The 17454-nt window shown below is 31.3% G+C and overlaps 1 protein-coding gene across 6 annotated transcripts in view; it reads left to right on the top strand.

Annotated features, from left to right (window-relative positions):
- Positions 1 to 17454, top strand: part of LOC149571787 (protein NUCLEAR FUSION DEFECTIVE 4-like) — a 147851-nt gene that overhangs the window by 70927 nt on the left and 59470 nt on the right. Inside the window, exon 2 of one of the 6 annotated variants that reach the window (XM_089813197.1) lies at positions 8630 to 9717. The exons of 2 other annotated variants lie outside the window; for them this stretch is intronic. In XM_089813197.1, the coding sequence (XP_089669323.1) occupies positions 8630 to 9460 (831 nt within the window). In that variant the 3' untranslated portion in view covers positions 9461 to 9717. Of the gene's footprint in view, positions 1 to 6495; positions 6807 to 8629; positions 9718 to 17454 lie in introns of those variants that run through there. 3 more of the 6 variants (XM_089813204.1, XM_089813200.1, XM_089813201.1) reach the window with 3 other exon arrangements.

The raw sequence follows: 17454 nt of genomic DNA, 5'->3' as shown, positions 1-17454 counted from the left end.
GCAATATTTCCTTTCTTAGCACAATTATGAGAAGTAGGTTTTGATTTCTTACCTTTATTACTTCTTTCTTCAACACTTTTTGATGATTCTCCCTCTTCAGTACTTGTGTATCCTAGTCTAGGCATATCATTGTTAGATCTAGAAGACCTCATTAACTATTCCACATATTTGATAGCTTTATTTGGTTAATTGAATCTTTCAACAAACTACTTTTACCATTTTAGATCATTTCTCAATTGTTCATTTTGCAAGTTCAATGTTGTTATCTCAATATCTTTATAATTTATGTTATGATTAGCAATCATGACTTAATTCATTATTTCCAATTACATGTGAGCAATCTTATTTACTTTTGATGATTTTTCCTCTAGTCTTCTAGAAAAAATTATTTTTTCATCTTCAACCATGGCTTTGTCTTGCATAGCTTTTTTTTCTATTTGGTCACCTCACATAGTAATATGGCTTGTGTATCTTGTTCTATCTTAAAATTTCTAATCTTTTAAACTAGGGTTCTATTCTTTTCCATTAGATATGCAATGGTTGCATCAAATTCATTAGAGTTACCATTTGCAAATAGCTTAGTAGTGTCCATCTCTTGGTATTGTGTATCATTCTCCTCAATAGCAATTTCCTTCCTTCTCTTCAATGATTTCTTTAGATCATCTCTTGCTTCATTCAATTGATGTAGAATGAGTTGTATTTCAATTCCCTAATTCTCAATAATCTTTCCCAACTTGTAGAATTATATTTCCAAGATATTTTCTCGAACATTGTTAGGCTTCAATTTTAGACAATAAAGCTCTGATACCAATTGTTGCAATTGCAATAGGAAAAGTAAACTTCTAAGAGGCGGGGGGGGGGGGGGCTGAATTAGTGCTTTAAACTTTGACCCATAAATTTTCACCACACATCTACTTCACATATTCAATAAGTTAACTAAAATATCATGTAAATCATATACATATAAAGCATGTAAGTAAAAATTCACACATTCATGATGCAAGATATGATTACCTAGAAACCCTCCAATGAGAAGGTAAAACTAGGGTGGGGATGACACCCACAAATCTTCAATACTACAACAATAAAGTGTATCCAATGAAGGTTACAATGCTTGATCATGAAAGATGATCTTCCCTATGAAAGGCTTACAAAGACTATTAGGTTTTACCCTGTTAAAGGATTTCATCATCTTATTAGAAGTGTGCCTAACTAAAGGACTTCAACTCACAATTAAGTAAGCACCTTATTAGAGGATTTTAATATAGCCTGTTAGGACTACTTTGTTAAGTGATTTAATTGATTCACCTATTAAAATGTCTCAGCATTGATCCTTTGATTAGCACTTTGATGCTTGATGATAAATCTGTTGGAGATAATCAAGACTAACAAGGTTATCGAGAGGGGAGGGGTGAATCAGTAACTCTAAAAATTTAATTCAATTTCTGCATACTAATATTTTTACCATGTATCCATCTAATCTACTGTATGCATGAAAAGATAAGCATTTGTAACACATGAACATACAGATTTGATGAGCCAAAAACCTTCCAATTAGAAAGTAAAACTGGGGCGGGGATGATACCCACAAAACTTCAATACTACAGTATAAAGTTGGCCAGTTAAGGCTTACAATGATCACTTCTGATGATCTGCCTTGTTAGGAGCAAGTAGGATTGCTAGATCCACCTTGTTAAAGGATTTATAAACATACAATGAAGTATGTACTCTGTTAGGAGATTTACAAAAGATTGTTAAGTCTACCTTGTTAAAGGATTTAGAAAACTGATTCACCTGTTAGGATGAAGCAGTGGATCTAATTGCAACTGATTTGTGATAAGATCCTTGTGCTTTGATCACTTGATGTGACAAATATATCCTTTTTGCATCAATGTTGACCTTGTTGTATTCCTCTGTTTTGCTAGTGATTTGCTTTCCCTCTTCTTAAAAAAATTTGCAACACATCACACTCAACTATATTCAACATCTCATCATTTCAAATGATATATACCATTCCAATATTTACACTGGCAAGGTCAGCCAAACACAAGTGAACAAACATTATTGAGTTGGCCAGGTTATAGAAAACTCGGGTTCCACAAGCTGACTCGGTGACCTTCTAACACTCGGCATCCACTACAATACACTGCATCGTCATGCACTCGGTAAGAGTAGAGGCACAATCCATACTAATCATTCTAAGTAGCTTGGAACTTGGTAACCATTGGTGACTCGGTGAATATTGTGTCACTCAGTAAAAATTGAATCCATTGATAACCTTCTTCACTTGGTAAAATACTGATTCCTTCATTTACCTTGTTTACATGGTAATCACTGATTCATTTGTTTACCTTGTTCACTCGGTAAACACTAACTACTTTGTTTACCTTGATCACTCGGTAAACACTAATTGCTTTGTTTACCTTGATCACTCGGTAAACACTAACTGCTCGGTAACCACTAATTGCTCGGTAACCACTGTGAACTTGGGATTTTATAAGGAAACTATTGAATGCTCAGTGTGAATTGTAGACTAGGTGATGAGCTCAATAAGCATTCAGAATCGAATAAGTGTTGTGACTAATGAAAAATATATCATAATTCCAACAAAATCACCTCTATCCTGCTGTGTACTTGATCCTTCTTGATTAGATGACTCTCTATTGTTCACTGTTTCCTTCCTTTCTTCTCTTTTAATTAATTTTGAAATTCAATTCAGATCATAATGTCATGGTCACCATGAATTTCCTAGTTTTTGCATATGAAAGTATCCTTGATCATTATTTCATTTCCTTTCTTTCACATATGAAGTTTAGGGTTTATCCTCCTTAAGAAGACCTAGGTGACTTAGGGTTAAATATGAATCAACAGTTGTGATTCATCAATATTTCCACTTAAACCTTCCCTTTACCTGATTAGGTGCATGTAATACATAGGGATTCCCAATTGAGGTTCATCCTTATCACCAAAATATCATAATTCAATCATTAAGTTGGCCCTAAAATGGTTTACATAGTAGTTTCTACCAATACAAACACCTATGAAAAATTGTGTTACTCGACATCTAAAGTCCTTGCAAGTTCTCGACACATATTGTGACTTCAATGATGTCATTCAACATCTTAATGACTTAGCATGCACTACTTGCTTGGCTCTTGAATCACTCGGCACATATTATCTAACTAACACTTGAGTGATTCAACATATGAGTGACTTAGCACTCACTATTGTGCTTGGCATATGTTAGTTGTTTGGCATGAACTAAGTAAATGATTTAAGTGTATGAAAAATCACTAGTCAAAACTAGTATGAGATTAACAATCAATAAGATATAGAATAATATGTTAAATTACAATTTAATACTTCCTATACAGATTTTATTAATAGTTAGCCTCTTGGAAATCATATGCTGAACAATTTTTGCCAAACCCCATAGAGTGAACATTTGTTTATGACATCTCAACCATATTAGCTTGAAAATGTCTTTGATCTTCCTCTAAGCTGGCTTAAACAGGTTATATTTTTGCTAAAAGATGCAATCAATTTACTAGTTTTCACTTTCTAGAAACTCTCTCTAAAAGCTACCTTTATTAAATATTGCATATCTCTGTCACATCTTTATATTTATTTACATGCACATAACTATAGTATCCATACATATTACTTAATATATTCTCAACAATGTATAACCCTACTCATTGACCATTGATTGTACAAAACAATTCTTCCTCAACTCTAGTAATCTTCATAGAATAAGGTATATGATGACATCAATGAAAAACACTATCATGAATGAAACACATAAGCATTGAATCATGTCTCCAACAAGTCTATCATAATCTTTCATATGAATACCATCAGTATTCATGCTAACACCTACCACCAAGAATTTTCTCATGTGGTAGGTTTTCAAAGTGAAATTCATTCTCATTGGTCAATACTATACAACTTAGTAGTTGGTTCTTGATTCTATCCGTCACTTGAACCTCCATGTATTGGTACTCCACTATATCAAACCATTATATAAAGATTAGATTCAATATTATCCTAAAAATCCTTTCTAGAGTTACAAATTGGGACCAAGGGATACTCCTAGATTTATCCTCACCTTTCAATGATAGATCAACCCACTTTGATTAGTAATTGTAGTCCTCTTGTAGCTATAGAGAAAAAGGGTTCAAGAAGTTTGGGATACGATTCTTAATCCAAAATTGGTCCTTTCTACTTAATATATTTTAAAACAAAGTATCTCTAAGGGAGCCCAATTGATTCATATGATTATTTTCCCTAATTGCCTTTTTTTTGTATAATTGAATCTTTGAAACATATTTTGGTTTTGTCTGTGGGGTCAAAGATCATGGAACTAGGTTTTGTGACTTCTTCAACTCATTCAAACCCAATCCCTTCTCATGAAACATGGTTCTACATGAAGAGTAGCACTTCCTTCATCACAAGTTTTCTCAAAGTGACCAATTTTATGGTGGCTCCTTAAGCATCAGAAAGGATAAAATGCAACTTTACTCAATAAATCTTCTATAGAGAAATGCTCCCTTTAATGCTTAGAAGATTAAATTTGTTCTCATGTGCTCATGTAGATTCAAGTGTAAATAGACAAAGTTTTACTTGAGATAACTCATTTATGGGAGCTTCTAGACCATTGGGGAAACTATCCATACATTGTTTCACATGTTGGCCTCTTGAATCTAGTTCTCCTTGAGGGCATAAATATTGTTGTAGTTGATCCTCCAAATATGATAACTTTGGTGATCATGACTTCAGTGGTCCTCCTCCTAACCCTCAAGGCTTTTCTGGTCTTTGTGTATGATGTCTACTATCATATTGACCACTCTTATAATGAGGAATGGGTAAGATAGACTGAGTAAATTTTATTATTTTTCACTTTCCATCTCTTTATTTGTTGGAAGCTTAAAAGAGATGAAAATAATAAGAATAACATTCTCACTAGTTGGGAGCCTATACACAACTTTGCCCCTATGTATTTTTTGAGCAAAAATAATGATAATGTTCCTTCTTTGTGAGTTATCATTTTAGGTGCACAAGCTTTTACTGATATTGAAATATTGTTATATTTTTATGCCTTTAGGACTAAACCCTTATGTTTAAATCTTCATGGATCTATTGTCTTGTGACACCCCTCTTTTTTGTCAATATTGGAATATTTGTTTTTTATTAATGCAAATCTAAATAAGATATATTCATTTAAATAAACTAATAAATAAATAAACAATTTATAAAATAAAAGGAAATAAAATAATTAAATCAAATAGTTATAAATTGACATCTCTCTATTGTGATGTGGAGCTTAATCATACTCAAAAGTTAAAAAATTTCCCACTTCATTCGATGTAATTTCCTCACATATTTTACTACATGGGTTTGGGGGCAATTCCTCCATGCTCTAAGGTTCAAGGGGAAATGCCCCTTGCAGGATCATAGGGCAATGCCCTAGGTTGAGTCAAGTGGCAATGCACCTTATGGGGTCAGTGGCCCCAAGAATGCTCCCTATCACAATACAGGGCAACATCAACAGGAAATGCCCCCAATGCCAAAAATAAATTTACTATTTTAAGAGACATCAAATATTATTTTTTTCTTTTGATCGTCTTATTCTATCACTAATTTGTAAGTGGTACAAAGATTGTATAAAATGGCTTATGGTTAGGGATTTCATTATGTATGATGAGATTGCAGCTTCTTGTAGAGATATTGAACTATAAGGAATTACATATTGTAATCAAGTTGTAATCCTTGGATAATAAGAATATTGGACTTGTTGTTGGTGGATATAGCCCAAAAGTGGGTGAACCATGTCAAATCTTTGTATCTTGTGTTATCCTCTGTGTGCTTTATTAATTTATGATATTAGTTATATTTGCATGAAATTGTTATTTCTAGCTCATTAATCCTAATAGTCTCCACATTTATCCATGGGATACATTTAAATTATATAAAAAACTATTTTTATTTATGTAAGAATCATGATAGTGTAAGTATAATAGTAATGAGTAAAGTGAACATGTTAATAAAACTAGTATATATTTTTTGAAAAAAATAGTCTATATATAAAAGTAATGAAAAAGCTAAAAAAAATATAAAACATTATCAGCCCACCAAATATATGAATTTTTTAAATAAAAATATACATTATTTAGATTAATATTAAAATAATGATAAATTGGATTATTGATCTTCGGCTTTCAACCATTTGAACTTGCAGGGTGATCTTGTATCCCTCAGCCCCTTTTTTTGTGAATATGTATATTTAAATTTTAATTAAAAAAAACATAGGGCTTTTGCAGATTTAAAATATGTCATTAAACTTTTTTTCTACATTTTATTTTTAAAAAATTCAAGTTCATTTATTTTTTGTATTATTTTCTTTTGGTATTTGAATTAATAAATTTTGAAAATAAAACACAACTTTTATCCTAAATATTTTTTATATTGAAAAGTTTAATCTTTTAGCTATTACAGGATAGGAGAGTAAAGGTTGGTTGCACCTCCCCTTCAACATAAATTAAGATGGCATAGTCAAGTCAACAAGTCTCTCAACTAAAAGATGGAAATGGAAGTTCAATAGAGTAGGGTGGAGGATAATGATAGTTTGAACAAGTTCTTTTAGTAAAATGAGAAACATGTTAAGATTTATGGTTGGTTTGACAAATTTGAGCTACCAGCTCCACGGGATCAAGTGTGTTTAGTGATTATGAAATTTTCCCCCTGGAGGGGAGGTTTAAAGTCAATTACTATTATAATAATCCCTTGGATAATTACTTCTATCACTATGACTTGATTTTTTCTCTATTTTCCCTTTGAATTCTTTTGAAATTTGGTTAAAGATGTTGTTGAAGTGGCCAAGACCTAAGATAGGAAGTCTATCCATCTCGATCAATATCTCATTGTTTATCTTTATAATTTTCATCTTGCCCTATGACCCTTTAAAAAATAATTGTAACAAAAGATACACACTCTAGCTCTCCATATGTCACGACTATTCTTGAATTTTGTACTAGCAAGAAGAAGAACGTGGATATAATTGAGGTTGCTAAAATTCTTTCATAACCTAGCACGCATGGAACTCCACCCATGACATTGTTGTTGAAGGATTTTGTGGACTTCAAAATATTGAAAATGCAACCATTCTTGGGAGCTCGAAAAGCCTATCCCAATGCCATAAAAACCCAATATCCACATTTCAATTCAAGAAGTTGTTAGAGAGGAGGAGTTGGGAAAATAATCAAATAAGAATAGAAGTTCTAACACTTGAAACTCTAATAGACTATTAGGGTGCATGACTAATAAAGGAAAAAAATTAGAGGATTTTACATTAAATTATAAGGAAGATAATTTTATAGATATGAAATACAAGGAAGGAAGACCATTTAAGTCCACCTATGATGATTCCACACACATTTTTAACAAAACCTAAACAAAACCAGTAGACCTAACTCAATATTCTTTACTAGAAGTAGAAGACACCTAGCATCAAAGTAGGCAGCTACAAGGAATTCAATACTATGGAAATGGAGTTGGAGATCTTGAGGGAAAAAAGTGTTGTAGAGAGCATGATGAGTAATATATATGGGTTTTGCTAATGTGTGAGGAATTTATCGATGACCTTTTTATTCTTGATATAAAAGGTGTTAAGGAAAGGGTGTTGAAAAGAAAGAAAACTATAAGAAAATGTTTAAGTTCATTGCTAATGATTGGAGCAATGTGCTCACTTAGCCACTAGGTGGTTGATTTTAGTATTATTTCTTTTTATACTTTTCTAAGACTTATAATGGTTTTATTGGTAACTATTCTTAAAGACTCTTGTTCTATTTTGTTTTGTTGTTGAAGTATTGTGATTTTTCTATTATTGTTTGGTTTATAGCATATTTGAATTCCTTCATACTATTAGTTCAAATAGATAACACCCTTTTTCTACTTTTAATATAACAAATAAATATTTATTAAATTTTAATTTTATAGTTTTCAAAATAACAATAATCTTATTAGAAAACTAGCATTCATATTTTATAAAATATGTAAATAATTAGAGATATAAATTTCAATCTACTTTTTATATTATTTATAAATAATTATTTCATCACAATATTTATTATTTAATTGGAAAATTATTTCAAATAATTATTTTATTTATTCAAGACAGTTTAGCTATTATATGTAACATACTCATTTTATTACATTCTAATTTTTGTTTTCCCTAAAATAACATATTTTAGAATTATTAAATTGGATATGAAGATGAACTTGGAATGTTATTTTTCATTTGGGTCATTTGTATTAATTTCATTGGATTCACTTGTAAACATTTATTTTGTATTTGCTATGATTTAGGGTTTTCTCTTTGGATTCTTTCCTAAAGAGATGTTGAATCCAATATTTATTATAAATATATATTTAGTGGCTTGCCTACATTTTTCCCCCCAAAAAATGAAAAAAATTGGACATTAATTTTTTAATTATTATGCTTTATACCATTGCTAACTAATAATTTAAAAAGTACATTCATTCTCAAAATATAATATAAAGGTTTGTTAAATAGAAATTTACATAAGATGATTTATCAAATATTGTTTACCAAGAGATTAAGATTTTACAGGTAGATCAAGCAAAATTCATTGTTACACTTGTCCTTTTAGTGATACCTGTGTACGTGACTTGGAAAGCTAACGATAATGAGAGAGCTTCAACTATAAAAAAATTAATTTTGGAGCCACTTACTATTCAAGAAGATTCAAATAATTGTGAAGAAAATCCCAGTATGAAGTATGCTAATAGTTCTTTGTGGAGAACAATTTGCAACATTGATTTTTTCCTAGTCATGTTTTCTTCTTCAGCTGCAATAGTATCAGGTGAAGTGACAACTAGCAACATGAGCCAGGTTGCAACATCTCTTGGATTTGTACAAAAGGATATCACTATGTTTGTCACTTTGATATCGGCAAGTCAATTTTTAGGCCGCTTTGGGAGTGGAGCTTTATCTGATTATTTGTTATCCAAATTTAGAGTAGGAAGACCAATATTTCTTGCACTAGCTCAATTCATTTTGTGTTGTGGGTATTTTCTTATGGTAATAGCAGGCACATATCCACAAGCTCTCTACATGGGTTGCATTTTCATAGGATTTGGTTATGGAACAATATGGTGTCTAAATTCGATTTTTGTATCCGATTTATTTGGACTACACCATTTTGGGACATTATATAATGTCATGGTGATGGGGAATCCAATTATATTGTACCTTTTATCCGTATGGGTTGCAGGGTATTTCTATGATATAGAGGCAGCTAAGCAAGGAGGAACAAAGTGCAAGGGAAGCACATGTTTTAATCTTACCTTCATTATTTTGGCATGTATTGCAGCATTTGCAACATTAGCATCATCCATTTTGTGGTGGAGAACAAGGTATGTTTATAAAAAAAAAAGGTGATTAAATAAGTTTAAATATGATTATGACAATAGAAAGACAAGTATAAGGTTGACTACCTTTATTCTATAGTTGTTTTTCTTTGGGAAGAAGATGGATCATTTTAAACTAAATGATTGCATATTTAAAATATTCACATTATAAAAGTCAACATCTTGAGGTTGAGCATTAGCTCCAACACCACAATAACAAAGAAAGATCTTTGTTATTATACATCTATAACTTTGTTCAAATTTATCATTGATAATGTTCATTTGGTATATATGTTGTAACATAAGATTTATTCATTTTTTTAAAAGTCATTGCTATTGTATGCACTTTAATTTTATTTATTACGCTTGTTTAATTATCAATTTGGTCCTATGTTTAGGAGAAAAATGAAAACCAATGAGATCATGGCATCACTTTGAAGTCATTCTTATAGTGCCATTTTTTTGTATTTTTATATATTTTACAAGTTCTAGAATTAAATTTGCTAATTATAAAATTTGTTTCTAATTATTATATTTATCATTATGTATTATTACAATAATTAATATTGATTATTGAATTACTTACATGCTAAATAATAATTTAATTTTAACCTTTTCCTTGTTTGAAATCTTATTAAACTTAAATTATAAATAATTAATTTCTTTGATTTTTTTTTAAAATAATATAAAAAGAATTTTTCTTTTCACGTTTTCAATATTAATCATCATGAATTAATATTACATAAAAATCATAAAGAAATCAAGGTTTTGGTCATTGTATAGAGAAATTATGTAATTATACTCTAATTTCTATGGTTCTAATTTTGTTTACATGGTGATGACTTCTTTTGTGTAGTTATCACTTTTTCTCCATAATTTTGTTGGTGAATTGTCTAGGAAAGCCAAGATGTTGGGGGGGGGGGGGGGGGGGGTTTAAATTAGTATCCTTGAAAATTTTACACTTATTCAAATTTGATTTTCCCTTTTACTTATCCACTCAGTAGACATGCACATTCATATGTTCAATACTTGTAATAAAAGTAAACATAACTAAACTATCACATTGTAAGCATATAATCATAAACCATAACAATATAACACATGAAACAAATGTTTTGGTCTTACATAAACCCTAGGTTAGAGGGAAAATTATGGTGTAGATGACACCCAAAAATCCATCACTGCTGTAGTAAGAAGTTGCCTTGTTAGGGCTATGATGTTTATCACTTCTAGTGACTTACTCTATCTAGAGTAATACAAAAAGATCTGTAAGGATCTACCTTTTTAAGGATTTTGCATCACAATAAAAAGTGAGCACTCGGTTAAGAGACATGTAATAGGACTACTAAGTATACCATGTTAAAGGATTTATCTTCTGCAATGGTGAGAAAATAATAGTGAAGTTGATTTGCTTACGCACAACTTACTTTTCTTTCCAGGTCTCTCTTCTTCTCAACAACTTATCACCTTCATGTGACTTATGTGTCTAATCGTTCCCTTTTCCTTTGCTTAGTACTCTTCTCTACAATACATTCAACATTTCATTCCTCTAGCATAACCCCTTCTCAACATAACATAGTAGCAACAACATCAACAACAACAACCTTTAAACTGACCCTTTTATTTCCTTATAAAGTAGCATTTTTCGACTTATGATCTATAACCTAATTTGGGTTTATGAATCTTTTGGAATATGCTATAGATCAAAATCAATGATATGGAATCATCCTTATTATTTTCATTTACCTTCCTTTCCTTTCTTTTATTTTATTGATCCATGCTCTACCTTGGAATCATACAAAATCAAATTACTCTTCCTAATAAATCTTATCAAATACTCTCCCCAATTTAGGAAAATATACTTTCCTGCGTGGTGATATCTCAATAGATAAAATTATGCACCATTTCAAGCTTTTAGGTGCTTCTTGTGTAGCTTTGTAAGTACCCTATCTATGCTCAGAGGATATGTTGTCACTTGGTGTCCTCGTGATTTGGTTAAGCTTGTCTATCTTAGTTAAATCTTTGCTTAGTGTACACATAATTTCTTATTGTATACAATGCTCGGTTATAGTTGTTTCATACTTAAGCTTCTAGTTTGTTTTGGCTCAATTAACGCTATAAGTGCTGACTAATATTTTTTTTTTTCGCCAACAAAATTTTTGCATTAATGACAATGATGATGTATGTAGGGGTAACATCCTTCCCATAGATTAAAAATTGACTAAGTAAAAATTGTTTAACTCCCCCTAAATACATACTTTCTTCACATGATGTCCCTAGTTTTGGTGTAACATGTGTTTTGCAAAATCTTTTTTGTGTACATTTTCAAATTCTTATGGTTGCCAATATATACATAATACATATCATATACTCCCCCTACATATATATCATTTCTTTTTATACATCACATACAATCATAATCATAACCTCCCTTTTTACAATTATGCCAAAAACTCAAAAATGTAAAATTTCTTCATAAAAATATATTCACAATTGATGAGAAAAATTCTAGTGGCTCTTTATTATAACAACCATGGTAGTGTCCCAATTTCTCTTCAATGTTTTTAGAGTCTTCCTCTCCACTTTCAATTTGGCTCCAAGGTCTGTTATGTGATCAATAATTGATAATCTTGGTGTAGTTATTAGATCCTTGGGCTTTTTCATGTGCCATTGCATAACCTCAAGATGAAGTAATAACAAGTATTTCATCTCATTAATTTTAGCTCTTTTCTTAACTTCCTCATTTAATTGTTCATGGTGAACCCATTTATAGAATTTTACTCTAGTGTAGTGAACTAGGTAGGAACTAGGATCAATGGTTGATCCATCTACACTTTCTTTCATGTCCTCACCAACATTTTGCAACTTATCTTTAATCTCCTAAGTGAGATGTGGCACATCACATTATTTATTAAATAATGAGATAACATTTTATACAATGGTGTCCAAATTGGTAACTGAAGTGGAAAGTTTCACTTGTTGTATTGCAATGGTTTGAGAAACCTTCTCTAAAATGCTATTCTCAAACTTCTTCTTTGATCTTTTCATCAAATTTTCTAGTGCATCTACATCAGTCTCATTCATTTTATTCTTATCCTTTGATGAAATTGTGCTAGCACATGGGGATGACCTTGGTGGTGATGGAGCTTTTTAGTCCCAATTTATCTATTTAGGTTGAGGTAGTGCAAGGAAGAAGAATCCACAAAAGAGATGTCCTAATGCCTAATAAATAATCACACAACATAATGTAAATAACAACACAAAGATTTAGATCCAAAGTAATCCTTGGTCCTTACATAATTGGATGACACTGTCTCATTTTTTCCCTTGACAAGAGGTCCTGCAACTTGTGGTCTTATTTCACTAGTAGTAGATTTCTCTACTTGGGTGTTTAGCACATCAGTATGACCCTCTCTAGTATGATCTTTCTTTGTGGGCTCACCATCTCTTTTCTCTTCAACTATCAACATGATCTATTATGGGTTCACCATCTCTTTTCTCTTCAACTATCAATGTGATCTATTCCTTGGAATCTATAACAAGTATATTTTGTTGAAATTAAACATTCTAGTCAACAATAGCTATAGGTGTTTCACTTATAGTCATAGTTACCTATTGATCTGTATTTGTCTTACCAATCTGTGGATATTCTTTTTCTTGCATAATATCTAGATTCATGGTGTCCATAAAAGTATCTTTGATAGATTTTGGATATTGCTCCTCATTTTATGGCTCGGTAGACACTATCTTTTTTGTCTCTTTTACAACTATAGTAACATTGGGCATTGTAGTTTTAGGGGTTTCATCATTAATGATGACTATCTCTATGTGATGTCCCTTTTATTGAGTCATTTTCTCTACTATTTCTACCAATTGCTCAACATTATTGTACATGTCTTTTGTGTTGTCCAATTCTACTTTTTCACCTTGCTTGTCCTCTTCTATTGTTGTTGGCATTATCGCAAAATCTTTCTTCCAGGCAATTTTGTTTTCCTAAACAACATCTTCAATTCTATTTCTCAAAATTTTATATGTCCTTGTCTTAGGCACAAATTTATTCACAAAGTCTCTCAAGGCTATAAACATATGGGCTTTTCCTAAATTGGGCATAGTTTGGGCTAATGTAGTTTCCCTTATTTGTCTTTCAATAGTTAATGCCCATTTCTATTTTGTATCAATTTTATTTAATAACTCTTCAGGCAATTCCTTGCCTAACTCTATTGGTGTGCACTTAAATTTCACCAACATTACTATAACATCCTGTTCTACTTTCTCTTTATCACCTTTATCTAAATTATCATACTTTACATGTTTGAAACATGTTAAGCCCACTAAACTTCTTATGTTTTCACATACCTTCTCAATGTCTTGAGGAGAATTTCTATGCACTATCTAAAATTTTCTCATCTCATCAGATTTAGTCCTCTCAGCTTCATCCTCCTCCTCCTCATCTAGCTTAACCAAAAAAATTATTCTCTATCTTTTCTTCTACTGACCATGCTCAGTCTTAGAGGCCTTAGATATCCTATTTTTAGGACGTTTTCCTTTGTCTAGCTTTGTGATATTCACTAAACCTCTTCTTGTAGGATCAACTGCGGTAGGATTTTTTTTCTTTGTTCTTTATCTTGCTTCTCTCTATGGTGTAGATGTGATTGGGATGCCACCTTCTTTAATCATTTCTTTACTTTGGAATCTACCACCACAATCTCATTTTCCTTGGATTTCTTGGGCTTGGCAATGGAAAGCTCTTTTCCTTTCCCTTCATGTTTTTATTCTACATCTTCATTGCTCTAATCTTCACCTTTTCCCTTTGTGATTTACAGTAGTGTCTCACCAAGTTTTCCTTCTAAATCCTAAATCATCTTCTTCTCACCAAGTTTCCCTTCTAAATACTGTATCATCTTCTTTCTCTTTCTATCCAATTTAGGGACTTTACTTTGTATCATTTTTACCTTACTAGTGTCATATATGCCAAATGGCTTAGTACACTTGTTTATTTCTTAGATGTCAATAGCGTTATAATAGTAGTAGACACTTCATCAATGCTAACTTCATATTGCATCAGCCTTATCCATGTCACCATTGGTATAAGTGGTTGAGACTATATATAGTCGCTATCAACCATAAAGCATATGTGATCATAACATTGATCAACCACTGATTTAGGTATCCTTAACCTATTCTTCATTATTTGCTTTAAATCTTCAAAATAATTGTTTATTATAGTCTCAAAATTCTCACCAATTTGAGTAATGAACTCTTTTTTTTTTTAACAAGTCTTTTTTTCTCCCAAACTATATCACCAATAGTAGGAAAATAGTTCTATACATAGAAGAATAAACATACAATTAGAGGGCCAAACTTACATGATGTATTCTTGGTTGGTCTAATGGCTCCAAGATTCTCTATGAGTTGAATGAGTTACAACTTGACTAAGTCATAACTCTAGTGTTTGTTGAGTAGTCTATATCACATCTTTATAGCTACATAGGGCATATTGTTTAGTCATCTCTACATATAGAACTTATGAGCACTCACCCTTACTATAAATTCAATCACTAAATCTCTAATGATATTAATAGACATACCTCACAATTCAACTTTTCCTTCAACAAGGTTTCTCTTATATCCATTTCCTGGTAAAAAAAGGTCTTTACATGATCTAGCATGGGGTAACCTATGATATTATGCATAATGGCCCTTTTTATTTTTACTTGCCCATTTTCTAGCTATAGTTTCATATCGTAAATTTTTCTTAAAAAAACTTATCCATTAGATCTTTAAAACACTCAATAATTCTAGGGCACAAGTTAACCCTTTCTCAAACAAAATATTATTTGCATCCTTCAACACCTCATTTTTACACAACTTCTCATAAGTCTAGTCCTTACCTCAAAATATCCCACTTCACTGATCTTGCACATATAACATGATCTTACATCATGCACCATAATGACTCTGGATGAAATGGTAGATAGTGCCTTTGATGAATCTTTGGCTAAAGAAATATCAAGTTATGCCATTAACTCAGGTAGAGGAAATACTATGTTTCTAACTATTTAGGTACATTATCATTCAATATCTCTTTCTTCTCACTTGTAAATGTCATCTTAACAACTATATTTTGAAATTAATCAACTTCACAACTTGGTCAAAGAATAATTTTATGTAACTTACTTGTATTGTCAATGGAACACAATAAGATTTCTGCAAATTTCATGCAAATTACTCTATAAGCACCTTTGAATTTCTCTACAAAATCTACAATTGTTGGGTGAATGAAAAATGATCTAAATAATTTACTAAATAATTCAAATATTCAAATACACTTTCATTTAATTCTCCCTATGTTTAGTAGGTAGATTTAAAATATATGATAGTTGTCTCAACTTTCATAAGACAACTCAACCACTATACTTCCATTCAATGGCTTGATTAACACATCAACTTGGTCATAGTTGCATTCCTATTCTCAATTACAGCTTGATCAAACATATTAGCTCGGTCAATATGGGAGCTTAGTTCACACTATAACTCAGTCACTAAAGACATCAATACTAATGCTCAACAATAATGATGTATATGCATTCTTTACTTATTTCTCACTTCATATCAGTCCTAATTCACCTCATCTTATGCAAATATGAACTTTTTTATATCACATGCTAGGAACTAATGTATGATATATTGTTGAAATATAATTCCTCAAATACCTTAATTTCTTAGTTAGAGGTAGTGTGATTGCCTAATCCATTGGGTTGGGTGATCTAAGCATCAATTGTTCTATTTTTGTTGCCTTCATCCTTCTTTCTCCATGTTTGATTCGTTTGATTTTGTGTCTATTCTAAATCAATGGTATATTTACCTTTTTTATGTTCATTACTAGTGTTGGTGCTCAGGTCTTGTAGTGTCTGCTTAAGTATCCAATCTTATGACAACAATAATGTCATTCATCCAACTCTTGGATTTTCCTCTTAAATGTGTCCTAGTATAGTTTTCTACAATATGACCATATTCAACACATAAATGACAATTGTACAGTGTATTGTAATCCCAATTGTATGATTTACCTTGCTAGGTGCACTTAGATGCTTTTTGGGTGTCTAGATAGATTTTGCCTCTGATATATATTCTTGTGCTCATGTCCATACTTCTAACAATTGCAAAAATATCCTTCAAACCTAGGTGCAACTAGTGTGTTTCTAACTTTGGATCTACACTCATGTACTTGATATCCTTTCTTCTTACAATTATAACAATATCCATTACATTTGGGCTTAGGTTTTTTCTTACCAATCTTTCTTTTGCAAATAATTTCTATTTTCGCTAGTTTTCCATGGTGATAACATGTAGGTTTGATGTTCTTTGGGTTTGTATTCCTTTGTTCTCCACTTTTTAATGATTCTCCTTCCTCGATAGATGATAGCTAATCAACATAGCCAAGTCTAGATGTGTCATGGCATCTTTTCTGTGATCTCATCATCTCTTCATAGTATCTCACATCTTCTTTGGGTTTATTCAACCTTCCAATGAATTCATTTTCAAATCTTATCTCATTCCTTAGATGATAATTCTCAAATTTCATATTTGTAATCTTCACATCTTTCCTATTTACTCTTTATTTACACTTAGCAATTGGTTGAGTATATCAAATTTCTTGTGTGTGAGTGTATGTATATTGGATGTCATTTTTATTAATCTCATTACAAGATTTATTATCAATTAGTATCAAAATACTTAGTCATAATGTAAAGATAGTAGTAACAAAGTTACTAGTATGCAATGTTAACTAGGCTCACCAAAGAACCATGCAAATAAAGTTAATTGTACAGGAAGTAAGTAGTGTCAACCAAGTTGATGTGTCAATTGAGTTGACAGTTCACACTGAGTTGTATTGTCAACTAAGTTGACAATGACTATTGAGCTCTAGTTTGAACTAACTTAGTAGACCAATTTTATTCCTAAGTGATTATCAAGCTGCTATAATAGTTAAAATTGAGTCATTAGTATCTACCGAGTGATAAA

This window comes from Cupressus sempervirens, chromosome 2 (genome assembly GCF_028749045.1).
Source record: "Cupressus sempervirens isolate cs-2001-9-10 chromosome 2, ASM2874904v1, whole genome shotgun sequence".
In the NCBI taxonomy this organism is placed as follows: domain Eukaryota; kingdom Viridiplantae; phylum Streptophyta; class Pinopsida; order Cupressales; family Cupressaceae; genus Cupressus; species Cupressus sempervirens.
The sequence above is the reverse complement of the archived record's forward strand: the minus strand, read 5'-3'. Positions and strand labels throughout refer to the sequence as shown.